Source organism: Felis catus, chromosome A2 (genome assembly GCF_018350175.1).
Source record: "Felis catus isolate Fca126 chromosome A2, F.catus_Fca126_mat1.0, whole genome shotgun sequence".
Lineage (NCBI taxonomy): Eukaryota > Metazoa > Chordata > Mammalia > Carnivora > Felidae > Felis > Felis catus.
Window position 1 is genome coordinate 12,750,902 of NC_058369.1, and position 21,224 is coordinate 12,772,125.

The window sequence follows — 21,224 nt, forward strand, 5'->3', positions numbered from 1 at the left end:
CGGGAAGCCCCAGAGAGGGCTTTGAATGGACGCAGGGACTGGGAATGTGCAGGCTGAGAATGATGGGGGACGTGTGGACAGAAACTGGAACGTTTCAACAGGCTTGATGGAAGAGCTGGTCTCGGTCACTGGCTGTTTGAGAGAACGGCTAGGACGTCTCCCCAGGTCTGCCCGCAGCTGTAAATCCAAACCTGCTGGGGAGGCCCCGATAGGGCTGCTCGGGTCGGTGGGACAAAGGTGGGAGCCGAACAAGAGCGGCCCCGTTTGAACGGTGTGAGGGACAGTGGCTGTGTCTTACTCGAACGCGTGATGGGGACGGATACTGGGTCTCTCTGGGGAACGTGCCGGTACCCAGAGTGTGGCACAGGCGTGTAAACGGGAACCGGCAAACACCAATGGAGGCTCGCTACCTGGGGAGCACCAAGACGGCCAGAGCCCACGCAGTGTAGACAGGGGCTGGTGGGCTGGCTGGGCCGAGTCTCTGCGCCTTCCTGGGTGTGGAGTGTAGACCGCAGCTTATGGCAAAAGCCCGTCTGCGCGTCCAGCAACAAACAGTGCTGGGATTCTGGACTGGGTGGAGAACGTCCAACTTCCAACTTGCTGTCGGACAGTAGACAGAAGCACCCCAATCACTGACGGACGTGAAACCACCCTGCAAGTGAAACACTCCTGACGTCCCAGACGTCCCGAGGCTCAGAACCAGCTGTTTAGAACTTAAGATACCTCGTGCCTTCCACTGGCCGCTTAAGTAGAAACTAAGGCGCGATTGCAAAAGTTTTATTTTTTAAATATCAGGCGAAATGCTCATACAAAACAGCTATTCTGCTGAATTAGCGTCTAAAGTGCTTGAGCTCCCAGAGCATCACACATGTGCCACCATAGCACACGTGTGCCCTGAGCCAGTGGCAGGGGACGGGCTTTCTTCCCGACAGTTTGCAGAGGTCCCCAGCTGTGTCAGGGGACACGGCCTGCACACAGATTCACACCGTGCGCGGCTCACTAGTGGCCAGCAAGAGCGGAGGCCTGACGTGTCCCGGAGTTTCCCCGCAGGCGCCTTCTTGATTGAAATACCACTGGCTGGAGGCCGTGAGGCCCTGGGTCTCTTCCCAGGCCTCCTGGTTGATCAAGGCCGCCTCTTTACTTGCCTCGGCAGAAAGTTCCAGCACCTGGGCAAAGCTCCTGCAGAAACAACAGGGCAGGTGAGGCCTTTTCGCTCTCTGTGCCCAAGAGCCAGACAGCCGGGGCACCTCGGCCTTCACAGCTGCAGTGTGGGGAAAGGGGTTACTTCCTGTGTGTTCATGGGAAAACGCGGGAAGCTCCGTCTGAACAGAACCCAGAGACGCCTGTAAGAACAGGACTGGGCAGGCATAAAAGACGATCTCGGGAACACTGACGCCGTGTCAGGAACCACGCCACAAAGGAACCGGGTGGTCCTCACGCAGCATACACGATGGCGGGGAAATCCACACTAAAGGAGCGTATCTGGTCAGCCGAACCTGAGACCCTTATAATCTGGAGCCCTCTGATGGGTCCCCCTTCAATCTCAGGGCACGTACAGGGGCAGCAAATGCCCCAGTATGCACCCGGCTGTTCTTCAAGAGTACCTTTCCAGTGTTCTAGGCATTTCAGGAAGTAAATTGAACATCACAAAGGAGAACACCACAAGATTCTTATACCGAAGAAGAGAAGGAAAGCCCCAGAGTGAAGAAAATCCCCTGCGGGCAAGATGCCGGGGGGGGGGGGGGAGCTGGCTGTGGGGAGCACTGGGACCTGGGGCACACGCATGTGAAACCCATCGGGCTATACTGTCAAGGTCTGTGCCTGTTCTACATGCATTTACGCTCCAGTAACAAGTTCTAAGATCACCCCAGGAGACACTTAAAGCGTGAACAGCCGATCCAAGGGCACCTGGAGTGCTGTCACTCTGAGGAAGTAAAGGGCTCGGGCTGTTAGTGCCCCCTTTCTCCCATGTCTGCTGGAGAACGCACACAGGGGTTGGCACTGACTTGGGAGGTGCTTTATCCACCGCCCCCCCTCGCCTCAGTGGACCCTTGCACCCTTGGCCTCTGCAAAACCACAGCTGCCTGCTCTCCTGAGTGTGGCAAGCTGCTCCCAACTTAAAATCTTTTCTGAAATACCTTCGGAGCTCTAGATCCTTCTTTTGGGTCATTTCCTTGAGTTCGCTCAGCAGGTTCAGAGCTTTCAAGTTTTCTTCTAAACTGCCGATCCCAAGTTCTCCCAGCAGGTGGCATGTGGTCGTCAATTCACGCTGCAAACTGTCTGGAGGGGAGAAGGGAGGGTCAGCCAAGGGTTTCAAGGTGCCCCAAGCAATGGATGCGAAGGTTGGGCAGCTGACTAGATTTTTCGCGTTCGCTGGAATGCTCTTAGGCTATGCTCGCTCGCATCGCATCGTGAAGCTCAAAACCAGAGAGGATCGGGTGGAGGGCGACATTCACGTGCTGGTACCGCCTCTGTGCCCCTTTGCCGGAGGTCATGGCGGCCTGAGACCGGGGGTCAGGCTTGTCCGCCATGCAGGCAGTCACTGGAACAGACCTGGAAAGCCACTTGGATGTCCTCAACAGAAACCTACACAAAAGGCCAAGGAAGTCTGTGCTACGAGCGGCTTAAACCCAAGCCCGTGGTTCCCTCTCTCCGTCCGCAGGATCTCTGTGCCCCCACCCCCGAGACAGCAGCCTGTATCCACACTGTGTCCCATCTGCTCTAAGGAGACCAGCACCTGTCCGCTTCTGGCACACACACCTGTACACACGTCACAACTGCACACAGTAACAGCTTGAGACCTCGAGAAGGGTTTTTCCAAACACCCGACCTCTTAATACTTCTAATGGGGGTCTGAATTGCATCCTCCCCAAAAGACACGTTCAGGACCTAATCTCGAGTGCCTGTGAATGTGACCTCCCTGGAAATGGAGTCTTGCTAGACATAACTGAGTTAGAATGAGGTCACAGGGCAGGGTCTGATCGGTACCCGGCATCCTTCAGAGAAGAGGGGAATTCAGAAGCGGAATGCTCAAGGGCAAGGCTGTACGAAGACACAGGTGGACCGCAGCGAAGCTGTCACCAGCCAAGGAAAGCCAAGAACCGGGGGCAACACCAGAAGCCAGGAGACAGGCATGGAACGCCTCTTCCCTCAGAGCCTCTAGAAAGGTCCAGTTCGGCCGAGGCCTTGATTTCAGACTTCGGGACCCTGAACGGATGGGAATACGTTTCTATTGTTTTAAGCTGCCCAGTTTGTCACTGATTCCAGGAGCCACAGGACACTCGTACACTCCCCAACCCCAACTCCTGGCAACTGCCCATGGCACTTATGAGAAGCGGAGTCCAGGAGCCACAGGCGTGCGCGGCCACTGCAGTAATCCTAAAACCGGACGCCTGCACACAGAGAACTGCTCCACGAGGCTCCTTCCTTAAGACTCCACGCCACTGGCTTCCTATTTCATACTGGGAAAAGCTGGATTAAAAACCATCTCTGTCCGAGATTACCAATTCAGCAACACCCTCTGTGACCTTGAACTGTGTCTATGGAAAGTTCTGTAAGGAAAGTCCATCTGATTTTAGGTGCAGATGTCCTAGTACATCAGCCTCAGACAAAACATACTTAAGATGGCTGGCAAGGGCCCTGCCTGGAAATGACCGGATTCCAGGACGGCTGAAAACTTGTTTGGGGAGGACACTTGCTCTAAAGAGAATTTTAAGACCGAGCACGGCACTCTGCACGCCTGCTGATTTCTTCAAAGGATTAGGCGGGAAGCCTAGGCAAGCGAGGGATCCCACGGAGCTGCTGAGAAGGAAGGACAGGCAGGGGATCAGCAGGTCTGAAGAGACCAGTCTCAGGGAATTACAGCTGCCCCCAGGAGTGCCTTTCAGCAGGGCTGGGAATTACTGGCCCGTTCCACCGACCCGGGTTCAAATCCCAGCACGGTCCTTACTTGGGGCACAACTCTCGACAAACCCCAGCTCTGCCGGCCCCCGTGTCCTCTGCCATCTGATGACAGATGCGCCATCCGCGTGACGCGACACAAGCGGATAAAGGTGGCTGGCACACAAGGAGTGCCAACACGCATGGGCCACTCGCTGGACCCGCTCCCTGTCCAGGAGCCACCCTGTTTCCTACCTAAGAACTGCTGCCCGTCCCCGTCCAGGTGGATTGATTTCACCGGAAGCTCATGCCTCGTGGTGTCCAGGGCCGTCGCGAACGTCTTGTACTGCTCCTTAAAGCGCTCGGCCACAGCCTCGTAGGGGCTGAGCATCTCAATCTGCAGGCAGGAGGGAACGAGCTTTGTCAGACAAGACTCAGTCGCGCACTTGGGGAGTCCAACGGTCCGTGTGAGGTGAAGACACGCCGTTCTTTCAGAATCTCCTAAGGAATCCTCCAGGAAGCTTACGTGGGTGTGGCAGCTCTCCAAAGGCTCAGCGACAGCAAAGTGGCCCAGGCCGCCTACGAACATGGTTTCCAGAACATTCCAGGACCAGGCCCTCACCCTAGGGAGCTTGGGCCCTCCTGCTTCAGAGAATTGAGCTGAAATGTCTGCCCCCTTGTAAGACTACCCCAGCATCCCCCGTCTCCTTCATACATGCTGTCAGGGTCCTCGTGGGGGGTTGTAAGGACACATTTGCTTACTTGTCTTTCCTTTTCCTAACACTGTGAGTTCCATGAGAACTGAGACCTCGATCTTAGGTCAGGGCCTGGCCGCAGGGTGTTCTGTTCCTCTCTCTCTCTCTCTCTCTCTCTCTCTCTCTCTCTCTCTCACACACACACACACACACACACACACACACACACACACACACACGGTATTATGGGTTGATCGCGTTCCCCCAAATTCCTCTGTTCATGTCCCAACCCCCAGCACCTCAGAACATGACCTGATTTGGAGACAGGATCTTCACAGAAGTAACGGAGTTAAGATGAAGTCGTTAGGGTAAGTGGGCCCTGATCAGAGTTCGAGACATGCAGCAGGCTCTGCGCTGATGGTGCAGAGCCTGCTAGGGATTCTCTCTCTCCCTCTCTCCCTCTCTCTCCCTCTCTGCCTCTCCGCCACTCGAGTTTTCTCATTCCCAGGGCTCTGTCCCAGTGCTGACCACACGCCACCAAGACCTCGTCTCCCACCAGCACCCTGGCCCTGCAGGGAGGCCCGGACCGCATCTTCGTGTCACTGAGCACAAGCGACAGGTGCCTAAAGAATACGTGCACGTGTGTGATGAAGGGACAGGTCCCTGCGGCTGGTTGGTACTTGACGTCACAGCCCCGTCCTCTGAGAAGCCGTCACAGACTGACACCCAGCGGTGTCAAAAGCTGGCCGCAGAGTGAGCGCCCGGCGGCAGTGACACGTACCGTCAACAGTCCCTCCAACTTCCCCGCCGGGACCGCCCCTCCGGGACACGTGGCTCGGAGACCAGTCACCGCTGACCTGCGCGTCTAGGATGTCTGCCAGCTCCCGCTTCCTCCGACAGAGGAGAAGTTTGCGCTTCAGCTCGTGGGCCTTTTTCTGCAGCTTCTCCCTCTCTTTGCACATTAGTAATAAGTTTCTCTCTGCCTTTTCTTCGAACGGAACCAGGTTGTTCTCCATCTGTTGAGTGTGCAACCAGAGCTCAGGCCGGAGGAAACTCCTCTCTGCGGCTGACAAAGGCCGCTTTCCACCCGCATCACGCGGGAGCGAGGCTCCGTTCTCACCTTTACGGCCAGTAGAGTCAGGAGCAACGTTTGGGATTCCATCATTTCCATCGACTCAGACGGGCCCTCGAGGGTGAGAAAAAGACATTTTTGGTTGCCGACGAATTCGTATAAATCTAGCTCTCTCCCCCAGAGGGGCAGAAACCTAACCTTTACAAACTTTACTCCGTTCAGGGGTTTGAGGATTCTCTCCTGTAGGTCAACCCACTGTGTCTACTTTCCAGTTTAGTCTTTTTGGGCACTCTGGGAGAAGGCAGACGAAGGTCTGGCCCCCTCCCGTGGCTGGCTGGTGAAGGGCCAGCCAGGGGGCACCCATCCGGTCACCGCCGCACCGGAACCAGGTCTTGGGCCTCCCACCCCCGTGAGACCGCAGCCCAGGTGTCCTCCCCTGGGGACACGGCCTGGCCCCGGGCCTCCCCGAGCACGGCATCAGCAAATAAGGCCCCAAATCTCATTTTTCACGCGATCTCGCATTCGTAACTACTCCTGTATGTGTACTTGGGGAAACGTAAGCTCTAGGAACATTCTGAGAACACGCGTGGTCTCCGGTTTGTCCTAAAACGCACGGCTGGCTTGTTCAGTCATAAAGCCTCAGGGCCTCGAGTGGCACCTGAATGGGGCAGGAGCTGGTATCAGCTTTCTCTGACTGAGTAGCTTCCCTTTCATTTCGGACACTTACTGGGCTCTTCTTCTGTGAAGCCGAAAAGGACGTCGACTCGGTTTTCTTTGACATCGTTTTTTCTAACTGCGGAGTCTTTCTAACCATGCTTTTGTCTAAGGCCAAGGAGAGCATTTTGAAGGTGAGAGGAGCTTCCTTTGGAAGCCGAATGGGACAACCCCCCGCTAGGGAAACCAGGGGCAGGGCGGATGGCTTACCGTTGATGGCCGAGAGGTCCAGGTCAGGCGGGGCGGTGCCGTGCCCTTCCAGCAACGTGGACTGCAGGTCTCCTTTCCCAATGCCACTGCTGTCTGTGGGCCCAGGGAGAACCCCCAGAGGTCAGCACGGTCTGCAAGGTACTGCACACGCCTCCGCCGGGAAGCCGGCAACCTCTCTGGATGCTACCACCTGCTTCCAAAAACTCAGCTTCTTGGGAGGTGAGCAGCACTGAAGGCTGAGAAAGCTTTGCAACTCCCCAGCCAGCGGGTTGAATGGATTTCTAAGTAGAACTAGAAATGAGACGCAGGCTTTATAAGCCTTTCTGCGTAGCTTAATAAAAAAATGCTGTGTTCTGGGTAGGAAGTCTGGTACGCGCCACGTACTTGTCCTTCCCTGTGTTTTTTCCCTTCTTTCTCCAGCGGCTTCTGGACTGTTCATCTTCCCTGGGAGTTCCCTTCATCTTTACCTCTATTTAAAACTGGGAAATTATGCCTTACACCGTCTAAAATGGGCCCTGGGGTACTGCGGGCTTCAACTAGGCAAGGGCTCCAGCAGGCTGCAAAACGAACAGACAGTATTTGGAATTCTCTGTCGTGTTAGGAACTAAACAGAAAGTGATTTAATGAGCAGCCGTGAGGGGCGCCTGGGTGGCTCAGTCGGTTAAGCGTCCGACTTCAGCTCAGGTCATGATCTCGCGGTCCGTGAGTTCGAGCCCCGCGTCCGGCTCTGTGCCGACAGCTCAGAGCCTGGAGCCTGCTTCGGACTCTGTGTCTCCCTCTCTCTCTGCCCCTCCCCTACTCAAGCTCTGTCTGTCTGCCTCTCTCTCTCTCCCTCTCTCTCTCTCAAAAATAAATAAATGTTAAAAAAAAAAATTTTTAATGAGCAGCCGTGAAGTTGAGGAAATGAGTATGTGGAGATAAACAGAGCGAAATGACAATCTGTGGGGTATGCTGCCCTTTGTTAGGATTTTTGAAAAGTTCTAGAGAAACAAAAATCGATCTACCTCGTGGGTGAGGAGGGAGATGAGACTTTATTGCTATTGTTTTTGCACTGGTTATAGGTTTTGTCATCCACATGTACAGACAGCATTTCCACTGAGAAAAGTAACCTCCTAGGGAGCTACACGGTGGAGCTCGAATAAGCAGTCTCTCTTAATTATCATGGTTATGCTTTTTTCCTTAACGTGTATTTATTTTTTAGTATATGTGCTGCCGAAGCGAGCACAATGTTTATTTTTGAGAGAGAGCGTGCGCGGGGGAAGGGCAGAGGTGGGGGAGGTGGGGTGGACGGAGACAGAGGATCCAAAGGGGGCTCCGTGCTGACAGCAGACGGCCCAACGCGGGGCTCGAACTCCTAAACCGTGAGATCATGACCTGAGCCGAAGTTGGACACTCAACGGACTGAGCCACCCAGGCGCCCCCGGATGTGGCCGGCCCCATTTCTGACCCCTCTGGGTTGTACTCCAGCCTTCCCGGCTTGACCCACGGCCCTCAACCCAACTGCATGAGGAGAGACCAGACAGCCGGCCCCAGTTTCACGTGCTGTTTCTCAGTCATGCCCCCGGGTCAAGAACAGCACAAATGCTGACAAACATCTAGACCAGGACCAGCAAATTTTCAAGCCCCCAAAATGTAACTACTGCTGTTGACCGGAGGCCCTACTGACAAAATAAAGTCAATTAGCGTGTATTTTCTATGTTGTATGTATTATACACGGCATCCTTACACACGCTGTATCCCTCTTCTATGTACGTTCTTATACGTACCGCATCCTTACGACAAAGTAAGCTAGAGAAAAGGAAACGTTAAGGAAGTCACGAGATAAAACACGTTCACGCCACTGCACTATGACAAACCCGCACATAAGTACACCCAGGCGGTTCAAACTCGTGTTGTTCAAAGGTCAACTGTACTTCATTTTTAACGAGCTGGAGGAAGCGCCTGGGGAGAGGCCTTCCCAGAGTCCGGGATGGGCACACGGATTACAACGGAACACCTAATACACAGTGACGATCTGAGTGGGGGATCATGAGGGAGTTTCCACCCTCCTTGTCCACTTTCCTTTCTTTTTTACAAGGAACACCTATGTCTACAATCAGGAAAACTGCAAGGTTTTCGTATCACTTTGGGGACAGCTTCTAGAACGGGTCAGGGGACACCATTACGAAGAAGACCTAACCCAAGGTGGCGAGAGACAGGGAGATGAGGCCTCACGCCCCTTGCTTCCGGAAGTCCCACCCAAGAAATAGTCACGTGACCAAGGAAGCGCCATGCTGGAAAGGTGGCTCTTCTCCGGGGCCATACAGGACGTAACCTCCCCTTTCCCCCTGCCATTTCCCTATAGCTCCCCGCATGCTGCAAATTTGTCCTCACACGGAAACACTTTAACTAGCTGCTGCTTCTGACGCTTCTCAGAAAGAGGGAGGTTGACTTTAGCGTACTTGAAAACAAAATTCACCACCGTGTTCATCCCTTACTGAATGGACTTCAGAGCTGTCTCCCACCCTCCTCCATCTTTACACACCTTTGCTCTTCTGAAGCAGGTGGACTCTCCTTGCACCTTCAGGCATCTTCCCACTGGTCTTTAATGCATCTGCTGCAGAAGCCTGTTAGGGGAACACATGACATTTAGGGCAAAAGACACCTCCCCTGCACGAGAAGGGGCCCCTTCATGGTCTGTGCAATTTGCACCTGCTATTACTTGGAAGCAAGGTGTAGACAAAAAGAGTTCTGACCTGTAATTACCATATACACGGGATGAACTAATTTTGTCAAAAAGGATACCCTCACATGCACAGAATATAGGAAAACACCAAAAAGTGTACCAAGGATTATCTCTGGCACGGCAGGTTCCAGTTGACTGATATTCTACATGCTTTATAGCATTTACAAGATTTTTATTTTATTTTATTTTATTTTATTTTATTTTATTTTATTTTATTTTATTTTATTTTATTTTATTTTATTTTATTTTAAGTAGGCTCCGTGCCCATCATGGGGATCGAACTCACGACCCTGATATCCAGAGTCACACGTGCTCTACCAACTGAACCAGCCAGATGCCTCCCCCCTGCCCTGCATTTGCCAGTTTTAGACAAACAACATATTACTTCAGTCATCAGGAAAAATAAAAGTTTTGTACAGGTATTAATCTTCAAAACATTAAAAAAAAAAAGACATGCAGAGTTGGCAAACCATTACAATAACATACAAGCAAAAAGAAAATCTCGTAAAGAGCAAGAATATTTCAATGCATAGACACCACTCCTATTCAACCCCCTACTGGAGGTCCCAGAATAAAAAATAAAAGGTAAACAGATCAAAAAGCAAGAAGTAAAACTCTCTTCTTACAGATATGACATGATTTACAAAGAAAATCCCAAACGCTACTCAAACTAATAAAGTTTATTTAGCAAGATTGCAGGATACAGGGTCAACATAAAAAAAGCTCATTTCTAGCAATGAACAAATCTGGAAAGTGAAATTCAAAGACAGTACTATATAAAAGTTCTCAGTAAGGAAAAAACAAAGCTATGTATGGTGATAAGTATTGACTAGATTTACTGGGGCAACCATTTTGCAACATATACAAATGCTGAATCATTATGTTGTATACCTGAAACTAATATAACTTATGTCAATCGTACCTCAAATTAAAAACCAATTTCTTCATTTATAAAAAAAGAAAGGGGTGCCTGGGTGGCTCAGTTGGTTAAGCGTCTGACCTCGGCTCACATCATGATCTCACAGTTTGTGGGTTCGAGCCCCACGTGGGGCTCTGTGCTGACAGCTCAGAGCCTGGAGCCTGCTTCAGATTCTGTGTCTCCCTCTCTCTCTGCCCCTCCCCCACTTGCCTTGTCTCTTTCTCAAAAATAAATAAAAATTAAAAAAAAAAAGAAAAAGAAAACACAGTATCACGTATAGCAGCACTAAAAACCACCAGATACTTAGGTATAAACCTAACAAAATATAGGGAAGGCCTATAAGGAAAGGAAGGCCAACATGACCAAATAAATGGATAGGTGTACCACATCCATACATTGAAAGGCTTGGTGTTTTTAGGATGCTGTCCTCCCTAAACTGATGCACAGATTCAATACATTCGAGATCCCAGCAGAAATTCTGGTAGAAAACGGCAAGCGAAGTCTAAAACTTACATAGAAAAGCAAAGGGACTAGGAGAGCCAGTGTTTGGCGAATAGAGTGGGAGAATTCACACTAACTGATTTAGAGACTACAGTGAGCTTGGCATCTGGAACTGGCTTAAGGACACGTAGATCAAGGGGAAAAAATGGAATCCAGAAGTGATGCGTACAAAAAAGGTCAAGTGCTTGTCAGCAGAGGTGGTGACAATACAATGGGAGAAGGAAGGTCCTTTCAACCAATGGTGCTGGAACAAGAGGACATCCATACACTTAAAAATGAACTTCAATTCCATTATCACACCAGATACCAAAATTAATTCAAACTGGATCACAGACCCAAATGTAAAATCTAAAACTACAGAAGTCATAGAAGAAAACATGGGAGAAAACCTTTGTGATCTTGCGTTAGGCGAAGATTTCTTAGGTGAGATACCAACAGCGTGGCCCATAAAAGCAGAAATCCATTAAGATGGACTTCATCAAAATTGAGGATTCAATTCTCCTCAAAAGACCCTACAGAGAAGGAAAAGACAAGCTACACACTAGGAGAAAATATCTGAAAATCACCATAAAGGGTTGGGGCCCAGGGGAGAGAAAGAGTTCTCCAAACTCAACAAGGAGAAAACAACCCAATTTAAAAACGGGCAAAAGATCTGAAAGAACACACCAACAAAGATACAGGAATGGCCAGTAAGCACATGAAAAAATACTCAAGATCAGGGGCGCCTGGGTGGCTCAGTCGGTTAAGCGTCTGACTTCGGCTCAGGTCGTGATCTCGCGGTCTGTGAGTTCGAGCCCCGCGTCGGGCTCTGTGCTGACGGCTCAGAACCTGGAGCCTGCTTCGGATTCTGTGTTTCCCTCTCTCTGACCCTCCCCCCGTTCATGCTCTGTCTCTCTCTGTCTCAAAAATAAATAAACGTTAAAAAAAAAAAAATTTTTTTAAAAAGAAAAAATACTCAAGATCAGCGGTTGTTAAGGAAAATGTAAATTAAAACCACAACAAGATACCACTTCACACCCACCAGAATGGTTTCCATCTCAAAAGTACTGACTGGAACTCTCCACAGCGGAGCCACTTTGACCTGGAGCCACTTTGGGTAACAGGTGAGCAGTTTCCTACGAAGCCAAAAATACACCTACCCTACAATTCCTCTCCTGGGAGACCCGAGAACGCATCTACATGGAATCCCACAACAGGAATGTTTGAGGTGGCTTTGTTTACAATTGCTCAAAATGGGAATCAAACCAAATGTCCTTCCCTCGCAAACGCTAAACACAGCATGGAACATTCTTCAGCCATCAGAAGGAACCAACACTCACTGTGACAGGCAACCACAGGGAGAGACCTCCTCTCCTTTACGTGAAAGAGGCCAGACGCAAGAGGCTGCATCCCGTGTGACACCTTTTAAATGACCTTCCGGAAAAGGCAAGGCTACAGAAACAGAAACAGGTAACCGCCTGGGATGCAGTGGGGCTGGCTTCATTGGAGCACCGAGGGATCTTGGGAGTGACAGACTGTTCGGTATCTCGACTGTGGTGTCTGTGACTGGGTGAGTTTTTGCCCAAACTCGCAGAACTGTAGGCTGGAGAGTGACGCCTTACTCTACGTAAACTGTATGTTAAGAGATGGAAAAAAAAAAAGAAGAAAGAAAATGGACAAGCTCTTAGAGATGGAAACTACCTCAGCAGGGAGACACATAGGGCGCTGTAAACAAGTCTGCAAGGCGACATTAAAATTATGAGGCACGGACTGTGATCTTTTGTTGAAAATCACTTCAACAAAATCACTCTGGCTGATGACGTGTCCGTGTAGGTTCATCAGTTACAAATGTGCATCTCTCTGGTGGGGGGGGGGGGGGTGTTGACCAGGTAGGCTATGAGGGTGTGGGGCAGGGATTCTACGGGAAATCTCTGGATTTCTGCTCAATTTTGCTGTGAACCTAAAACTCCTCTAAAAAAAAAAAAAAAAAAAAAAAAAAAAAAACTAAGTCTGTTGAAAACAACAAACCACGCCCAAGGAGTGACATCAGTTTGTGAAAAGGTTTCCTTTTTCCTCAAGTTGGATCTTAAGTCACACTATTACTTAAGTTTGTTTATGTATGTAGTCCTTCTCGAAGACCCGGTAGGTGTTTTTCAAACACCAGTCAAGGGGGCACCTAGGTGGCTCAGTTGGTTGAGCGTCTGACTCTTCCTGATTTTAGCTCAGGTCATGATCTTGCACTTTGTGAGTTTGAGCCCTGCATCAGGCTCTGCACTGACAGTGCGAAGCTTGCTTGGGATTTTCTCTCCCTCCCTCCCTCTCTGCCCCTCCCCTGCTCTCACCTTAGTTCTCAAAATAAATAAACTTAAAATTCTATAAATACCCGCCAAGGCCAAAGACTGTGTGCTGGGCACCCGACAGAACTGTTTCAGGACAGAATCCAGAAAGGAATTATCAGGTTGAAAGGCAGGAACAATTTCAGGTTTCAGTCGAGGTCACGTCTTTGCAAAGGGGATCCTCAGAGAGACCGCTGCTCACAAAAGAGACTCAAGACTGGGAACGAAGGACGAGACAATCACAGAGGCTGCTGGGTAAAATCCCCGAAAGGCTTGTTCGGGGACCATGCTGTGCCTGGCTCACGTGACTTGTGTCAGAATTCCAAGTTCTGACGGAACTCTATTCAGAACGTTCAAAAAACAGTCGTTACCTTTTTGGTGGTTTTCTTCTCGTACTGCAGGTATCGGGACTCAACCACTCTTCCACCTGTGGGGGACACGTTGTTGGTTTATAACAAAACTACAACAGTGGAGTGTGAGAACTGGCCCAGCCCCCCGCCCCTGCCATGGAGAGTCCGGTACTATGCCCCCTCACCAACCCCCCCCCCCCCATCAACAGCAGGGACAACAGAACTGTTCCTCCTTGCTCCTCTCAGATCCTGTCCTTTGGCATCCTCGAGCATGTATGGGACACCAACTGTATACAACAACATGGATGGGATACTTGCGGCATCCAAGTCGCTGGGCTAGGGACAGAGCCCCAGAGAGCTGCAGGAGCTATGATGGAGGAATATGAGGGAATAAGCTCAAAGCAGAAAGTGGATTCAGGGGCAGGGAAGGGACAGGAAGCAAGACTTTCCACAGAGGCGCACGTATTTGCCTCCTCCTGTCTTTCCCAGCTCACTCCCTGCGGTCAAGACCCCAACCACCCCTTCCTTCACCCAGGTCTGTGTCTGACCCACTCATGGTACAGGACTTTCACGCCTCTTTACCCCCTTACCTAGCTTAGGACTGTTCGGGAGCCATGCTCAGCACCAAGCCATACATCTTGGTGACAGCGCAGCCCCAGGCACCCTTCCTGCTGCTCTGTGGCAGCAAGGGGGTGTCTCTCAACAGACCCAGTGACCACGCACAGTCCTCTGCTCTGTCTCCCCCCACCCTTTCTCCTGGACCCTCCCTTGCACTTTCTCCTCCCACGTCCCACAAGGGGCCCATCCCTCCAGTTAGCTAGGGACCAGATTCTACTTCACTGGCAAGACAGAAGCAGCCCCAGGAGACCCTCCCACCTCAGCATCCAGCAGCCTCCCAAGTTCAGGGCCATATCCCGGCCCCACCACGTGGAGGGACCTCTGTGCTTTGGGGTAAAGCAAACCCTCCACTCTAGGTGCCAGAGCCCGGCCCTCACCCCCGCTCCCCAATCCCAGTCCCCCTCTCCAGTGGTCTTCCTGCCATTATTTCTCCCTCCACCTAGACCCTCTCCCCCCACTTCTCCACTCCCCTTTACGATGCCAGCTCCTCTTCCTCTCCTCTCTCCCGAATCCCACTCCAGTCCAGTCTGGCTTTCCCGATCACCACTGCACCAAAGAAACCCCTTTCGGCAAGACTGCTGAGATCTCCCCGCCCCAAAGCCCACCAACCAATTCTTAGTCCTCACTCTGAGCACAGCACTTGCTGGCACCCTCCTCCCTAAAACACCCTGTGTCCTCCTGGCCGGCTGCCCTCTTGGTGGCTGAGAATGGGCTGCCTTGCAGATCCATTAGCTGGTAAAGCCTGAGCGCCTCCAGGCACCTCGCGCATCTCCTATTCCCACCTCGCTGCCCTCACTCCTGTTCCTGCCACCGTGACCACTTTTGCTGTCCCCCAACCAGCAGGCACGTGCCTGCACCTGCCCTCCTTCCCAGCTCCGCTCAGCCCAGCACCTCCCTTGGACCAGGAAGGCACCCACATCCTGTTTTATCCACAAGGTCCAACACACCCCATGTCGCCTTACTTCTCCATCTGATGTGCAGCCAGTCTGGTTTGCTCAAGGCTAAATGCCACTGCCCAGTAGGGAGTAGGTGCTCAGCCAGGCATCCAGTGCACGATTCTACGCTTTTTCTAGGTACACCCAGAGCTCAGAGATGTCCCCTTTTTACTGAAGAGACCCAGAAAGAGTGACACGATTAACATCACACAGTTTGACAACTTGGTTAAGTGACACGGTGATCTCAACCGGATCTTCATGGCAGGATTTCATCTTTCACTGGGGCTGGAGATGCGGTCACAGCCCCGAGTGGAAAGGAGGTACATCCAGAGTTCATGGGGAGCATGGAGCTGGACGAGGAGCTAGTGGTTGGCCCGAGTGAGCCCTGGATATGGAAGAGCCACGCCTGCGGGGTGAGCGGGCTCAGACGATCGGGCAGGAGGCATTAAGGGTCAAGGCCAAGAACAGGCAGGGGCCGGGAGAGAAAAATCAAGATACACCAAGGGTCTGCCGCTGGACGTCAAGTGAGGATCAAGGCAAAGAACACCCTACCCCCCCACCCCCACCCCCCACCCCCAAGCACAGGAAACCATCCTGCTTTCAGTCCAACACCATCAGCAAAGAGTTTTGCTCCTCTGGAAGGATCGGAGGCCTGGGGTTCCTTGAACATCTCTGACAAGCAGTTTCAAGTTTCCAGAAACTAAAATGTACATGTTTGTTTTAAACAGGGGTGGATTCTCCACAGAAGCAGTATTGTGACGAAGGATATAATTTGCGTTCAAGAACCAGACCACGTGTAAACATAATAAACGTTAGAGACGAGATCATCGAGCAGCACTGTAGCGTATGAACCTCCAGTCCCTTGGAACTGGAATCCTGCTCTAACTCTGCACTGGCCCACAGCACACTTAGAGGAAAACAGTTCACTGTATCAGAGGCTTGAGCTCCGACGAGGGGGATCCTCCAGTCTACTGCCCCAAGTGGCACGGACTGCCAAGAGTCAAGGGAGGCTGTGAGCAGTGACTGCAGACCCACACGGGGACCCCAGATGTGGGCACGCCCCCGAGGCGCTTACAGAGAAGCAACGGAGACTCCCGGGTTCAATAACAAGTTCGGCTCATGCTCTCCTCACCCACACTTCCTAGTGGCGAGTCCTGCGCACAGCCCGTGACGCGCCCCCCCCCCCCCCCCCACGGCTGGAAGGGCCCGCTGCCCTGGATGATGTCCGCCGGGACCTGCCGGACCCCTGGCTGCAGGCCTGGGTGACCAGATTCAGCATCACACGAAGGTGTGTGTGAAATAAAGTCCTAGCTTCCCTGCTCCGGCCCGGGCTTTTCTTCCCCAAAAGCACTTTCTGAAACTGGATCGTGAGGTAGCTTGCAACTTTGCTCACCTTGTGTTCTGCTTCCTTTCATCTTAGCGCCACCAGGAGTACCGGGGCCCCCCGAGGAAGGCTTCCTAGAAGAGGGAGATGGGGGTCTTGTTAACATAGTTGACTAGGCCCAGGGAAGGCAGCGCGAGGAGCCTGGGCTTCCTCGGGACAACCCAGTCCTGGCACCCTGATGTCCGCGAGTCCGGGCCGCCTTCACTGGAACACAGACACAGAGCTCCTGCCCGGCCGAAGCTGAGGAGGGCCCAGAGGGGTAAGAGTGAGAAGAATGAGCATGTTTGCCAAGCCTCAAAGATCTCAACTTCGGTCAGGGGTTCATTAATTCATCAGGCGTTTAAGTGCCAACTGTACGCGCCTGATGCCACCTGGTAAAGGGAGACGGAGCTCCTTCCTGAGAGGCAGAAACAGCGTTTTCCCGTCAGGCAATGTGAAGAGTGCCCCGGACAGGCAAAGAGGTGGGGGGTAGGCGAGACACAAAGCCCTGTTTGCTCAGGTTCGTGGCGAAGGACGTCCAGAGACAGGGATCAACAAGGCCAAGGGCACAGGGCAGAGAAGAATGATGTCGAAATGGCAACTGATCAGCCCTATGGCTTCGCAGGGAACCCAGGCAGGGATACGGGATCAGGAGGAGAGAAAGCTGGGCTGGGCTGGGCTGGGCTGGGCTGGCAGAGTCCTGACTTCCCAGCTTAAAGTCTCAGATCTATTTCTATAGGCTCCTTACTGGTAACCTTTCTCTGTAAAGGGCCAGTAGGTTCCTGCCAGAAAACAAGGAACCCTGAATGCTATTCAGCCCTAAAAAGACGTACTGATACATGCTAAAATGGATGAATCTCAAAAATATTATCCTGGGGGCACCTGGCTGGGCTCAGTTGACGGGGCATGCGACTCTTGAGTTCGAGCCCCACAATGGGGGTAGAGGTTACTTCAATAAATAAACCTTTTAAAAGTATATATATTATCCTAGGTAAAAGAAGCCAGGCACATAAGGCAACATTTTGTATGATTCCATCTGAAAAGTCCAGAACAGGCGAGTGAGACAGAAAGCTGATTGGTGGTTGTCAGGGGCAGCGGGCTGCAGGAAGAACGGGGAGTGACTGCAAATACATACAAAGTTTCCTTCTGGGCTGGTGAAAATGTTCTAGAACTAGACAGAGTTGGTGGCTGCACCTTGTGAAGGTCTTCAGGCCATTAAATCGCTTGCTTTAAAATGGTTAATTTGATGTTATGTGCCTTTCATCTCTATTTAAGGAAAGAAAGAATGAAGCCTGATGTCATGGGGGAGAGGGAACCTTGAATCAGGAGAGTCAGCGATGCCTCCCAGGTGTCCCGTCTGGGCAAGGGGGAATGCCACGAACAGAGACCAGCAACTCGGAAGGTGCACATTGAGGGGCAGGGCAGGGCAGGGGCCTGGTGCTGTAACCCCTGCTGACATCAGGACACAAGCCCCACTGGTCACAAAGTGACCTGTTCAGCTCACGGCAGCCACCTCCTGTGTGGCAGGTTCTGAGGACCCCAAGTCGGTGCTGGGCCACAGGGGGGAGAGGCAACCTCACAAATGCTCACTAGGTGCCGGAAGCTCTGCTCCTTCGCAAAATCCTCCCAATCCTACAACTACCTCACTGTTGGCCTGCTTTATCCTTGTTTTCCAGACGAGGACCTGAGGGTTTGAACAGGTCACCCCTGGCAAGTCTCAGAGCTGGCAAGGGACAGAGCAAAGATTCCCTATGGGGTCAGAGCTAGGGCTCTGGAGTCAAACTGAATGTGGGGAGGGGAGTTCATTGCACCTGTGCCAGCCTCTGGTACCACCCCCCTCCCCCCCAAAACGTCGGAGAGACTAATGGGAATCTCAGGATAACGCAGGGTGGAGAAAACCCAACCGATTTCAGTCGGCCTATTTAACTTCAATTTGCACTGGAACAATAAACATGGGCCGAAAGCACAAATAAAACAAACCCAGCCCAAGCATCACACCTGGCACCGCCAAGTGTTCAAAGTCTGTCTCTCTTGTTCCTGCTGTGACAAATGACCTTCCCTCCCTGAGCCTCTATTATGCCACCTGTAAATGGGATGCGTAGGAAAAAAGAGACTAGAAAGATTAGAGATAGTTTAGTGGCCCAGCACTGTCCACTACAAAACGTTAACTGTAATAACCCCAGATCACATTCAGGAGCCACGCACTGTTGTAAGAGCTTTTCAGTTTCACACAAGGCCTACAAGACTGAGCCGCGGCGTCATTCCGCCGATTTCGCAGGGGAGGAAGGCGGAAGCACAGAAAGGTTAAGCCGCTAGCCAAGGCTCGCCCCGCACCCACATAACTGACTCGGGACTCAAGGTCTAGTTCCGCGCCCACGCTCCCGAGCATGCGCAGAGGCCGCACCCCGCCTCCCCGAGCCTGTGCACCCTCGGTGGGTCCAGAAGGGATCAAATCCCCAACCCCCAACGCTGCTGGCCCTCCCCCACCAGCTCCCGGCCATGGCCTTCTCGCCGGCACCGACAAAATCCAGGCCCGCTGCGCCTCAACTCACCCAGCACTGCGCCCCGACGAATCCGCCATTTCCCGCCTTTAACTCAAAGGCCGGCTCTTCAAGTCCGTGTGCCCGCCCCCTCGCTCCGGACCGGGCCATATTGCGGCGCCATAGGAGGGGTGGCCACGGACCTCGGGGAGCGTGCCTGCGAGTGGAGCGGGCGAACCCGGCTCGCGCGCCTCGCTGTGTTCCCCTCACACTTGGTTTCATCCACCAGAGGCAGGAGGCGGTGGCCGGAGCCCGTAGGGAGGAGGCGGGTCTTCGGGACGCTCCGCCCCGCGGCGCTCTGGCGTCACGCCCCAGCCCCGCCCCTCCGAAACCCGGAAGCGGGAGCGCGCGGGGGAGCGGCGGGCGCGGCGGGGCGGAGCGGCCCGACCAGTGGTGGGCGGTCGGTCGGGCGGGCGGCCGGGCGGGGACCCGGCCCGGGACCGGCGGCGCGCGGCGGCCGAGGCCAAGGTGAGTGGCGGCGGCCGCGGGTTGGGGGCTCGATCTCCAGGCTCGCATTGGCGGGCTGCCTTGGAGGATACGGAGCTGGGGATTAATGGGAGGAGGCGCGAAGGCAGGAGTCGAGGGAGCGGGAACGAGCTTGGGGGTCGCGAAGGGGTTGCTGGCGATGGGGTGGGAGCGGGATGGTTGAGGAGAAAGTTGATGGGAAGGGCCTGGTGAGGGAGTTTACGGATGGGGAGGGAGCAGGTCTTGTGGCTTTGAGCAGCTTCTCTGGAGGACGTGGCTTTAGTGGTAGTTGGGGGGTCGCAGGAAACCGGGCTAGGAGCGGGGAGGCAAGGAGGCGGGGTTGAGAGGCCCAGGCTGGGGACGTGGGGCAAGGCCGGTGGGGGGACAGCTGAGATGCGATTGAGGGAAACGGTATAGGACGGCCTGGGACCGTCTGCCTTCGGTGGACGGGGTAGGGAATGGTTCCTGGGGGAGGGAGGCGCCTGGGATTCAGTGGGTGCTCAAATCCTGGAGGTCTGAACTCCCTGGTGTGGAGGCCGGCGGAATGGGGAGGGGGGAAATGGGGGATGGGAGAGGGGGAAAAAACTGTGGCAAGAACTGAGGGCCAGTTGGGGTGCGGGGGATAGAGAGGAGAGGAAAGGACAAGAGTGGCCCTGTGCAGACATTGGGGTGCAGCCCATATCATTTGGGGGGTCCCCTTTCTCTCTGGATTCTCCTATTTCCCGACTTCATCCCCAACCACTGGGTAACCGGAGCGAGTCCCAGTGCCCTCTAGGCTGGTGTTCTGCTATTTGGAAAACCACACCACTCTCCTAAGACAGGGCTGGCTGGAGCCCTGGGGTCCCAGGGAGCAAAGAAGGAGACTCCGGACCTCGTCGGGGGCCCGGAACTGGGTTTAGGGGGGAGGGAACGCGTGTGCTAAGCTGTCACCACCTCCTCGGAGTTGCATCCTTGGACTTAAATGGGTAAAACGACGTACAGGAAATCTGTCCCCCGGCGGCGGCTGAGCTCACAGCCGGGGAGAGGCAGGGCAGCCACGGCGGCAGCCAGCAGCAGCCAGCCCACATGCGCTCCCTCCTCTCCCTTCTCTCCCGGGCGCCCTGTAGGCTAGGGGACTTTAAGGGAAAGCCTCTCACTCACACCTCTTTGTCTGAGGTGGGAGCTGGTGGGCACATTGTGTCTTGCAGGTGGAGGGTCCCAGCTCCTACCTTTCTGACGTGTATTCTGGCCTTGGAGGCTCCAGTCTCTTAAGGCATCCAGGAGCAGTGGGGGGGGCCCCTTGGGCATCTGAGCTGGGAAGTTGTTTCATCGTCCGATGGGCCGGCTCTGGCAAGGGCCTTGCGCTGGGCGGTTTTAATCAGCATTAATTTCTCTTCTTTCCCAACTGTGGGGGATCCTTGTCCGGCATCTGCCAGAAGGGCTGGGGAGTCTGGGTTTATAGCTCATTCAGGAGATGAATCTGGATAGATGGAATGTAAAGAGGGCCACAGAGAGATATCTGCTCCCTTTGCTTCCAGAATGTTCTGGCCCTTACGGAAGGTAGCTTTTGGCCTTGCTTGCCCCAGGACACATTGTCAGAGCCCAAAGTCATGCCTTCTACAGACATTCAGTGTGGGCTTGCCCTGGCCAGGATGCCCCCCCCCCCCCCCCGAACAGGACTGGAATCTTCTGGTTGTGTGGCCCTGGTCGTTGTCTCCCTGGAGCGCAGCCAGGCAGGCTTTCACGGAGGGTCCTGACCTTGGTCAAGTCTCTCTGTCTGTGTCTTCACCTGCAAAATGAATGGATTGGCCTCAATCAGCGTTTCTCAACCTTAAGACCCAAGCCCTTTTCGATAACCTTCGTGTCTCTGGCATACATCCCCCTCGTATTTTATGCAGCCCCTGACTTCAGTGATCCCAGTTTTGTTCAACTTTCCATTGTATG

General features: G+C 53.2%; 2 protein-coding genes and 2 long non-coding RNA genes across 12 annotated transcripts in view; 3 read left to right on the plus strand and 1 right to left on the minus strand.

The window, feature by feature from the left end:
• Nucleotides 1-762: 762 nt before the first annotated feature.
• Nucleotides 763-20,625, minus strand: HAUS8 (HAUS augmin like complex subunit 8). 4 transcript variants are annotated; one of them, XM_019819160.3, is made up of 11 exons: nt 20,510-20,625; nt 16,327-16,391; nt 13,402-13,457; nt 9,095-9,176; nt 6,571-6,663; nt 6,374-6,468; nt 5,695-5,760; nt 5,432-5,590; nt 4,135-4,276; nt 2,139-2,280; nt 763-1,179 (listed from the first exon to the last, which is right to left on the minus strand). In XM_019819160.3, the coding sequence occupies exons 1-11, from the start codon at nt 20,608-20,610 to the stop codon at nt 981-983; spliced, it is 1,200 nt and encodes a 399-aa protein (XP_019674719.3). In that variant the 5' UTR covers nt 20,611-20,625; the 3' UTR covers nt 763-980. The 4 variants fall into 4 exon arrangements, with proteins under 4 accessions (XP_019674719.3, XP_006928630.3, XP_019674724.3 ...); XM_006928568.5 differs by lacking the exon at nt 20,510-20,625 and adding an exon at nt 18,849-19,072; XM_019819165.3 differs by lacking the exon at nt 20,510-20,625 and adding an exon at nt 18,502-18,653.
• On the plus strand, nt 1,718-6,930 carry LOC123382597. Its single transcript, XR_006591185.1, has 2 exons — nt 1,718-1,813; nt 5,083-6,930. It is a non-coding gene; the product is annotated as an uncharacterized LOC123382597 (long non-coding RNA).
• Nucleotides 13,394-16,253, plus strand: LOC111558280. The gene is made up of 2 exons (XR_002739000.2): nt 13,394-13,548; nt 15,662-16,253. It is a non-coding gene; the product is annotated as an uncharacterized LOC111558280 (long non-coding RNA).
• The window catches only part of MYO9B (myosin IXB), a 90,737-nt gene continuing 88,704 nt past the window's right edge, over nt 19,192-21,224 (plus strand). For all 6 annotated transcript variants that reach the window (XM_023246941.2, XM_023246950.2, XM_023246959.2 and 3 more), the window contains exon 1: nt 19,192-19,304. The gene's annotated coding sequence lies outside the window, so the exon portion shown is untranslated. The remainder of the gene's footprint in view (nt 19,305-21,224) is intronic.

What these genes read in the sequence shown, in the direction of transcription:
- HAUS8 (XM_019819160.3), bottom strand. Translation starts at nt 20,610, where the DNA reads ATGAAACAACTTCCCAGCTCAGATGCCCAAGGGGCCCCCCCCACTGCT. An exon ending in CTTCACAGAAGAAGAGCCCA is followed by an intron (nt 5,761 to 6,373) that starts GTAAGTGTCCGA and finishes CTCACCCTCGAG; the next exon opens with GGCCCGTCTGAGTCGATGGA. An exon ending in AAGGATCTAGAGCTCCGAAG is followed by an intron (nt 1,180 to 2,138) that starts GTATTTCAGAAA and finishes TTGTTTCTGCAG; the next exon opens with GAGCTTTGCCCAGGTGCTGG.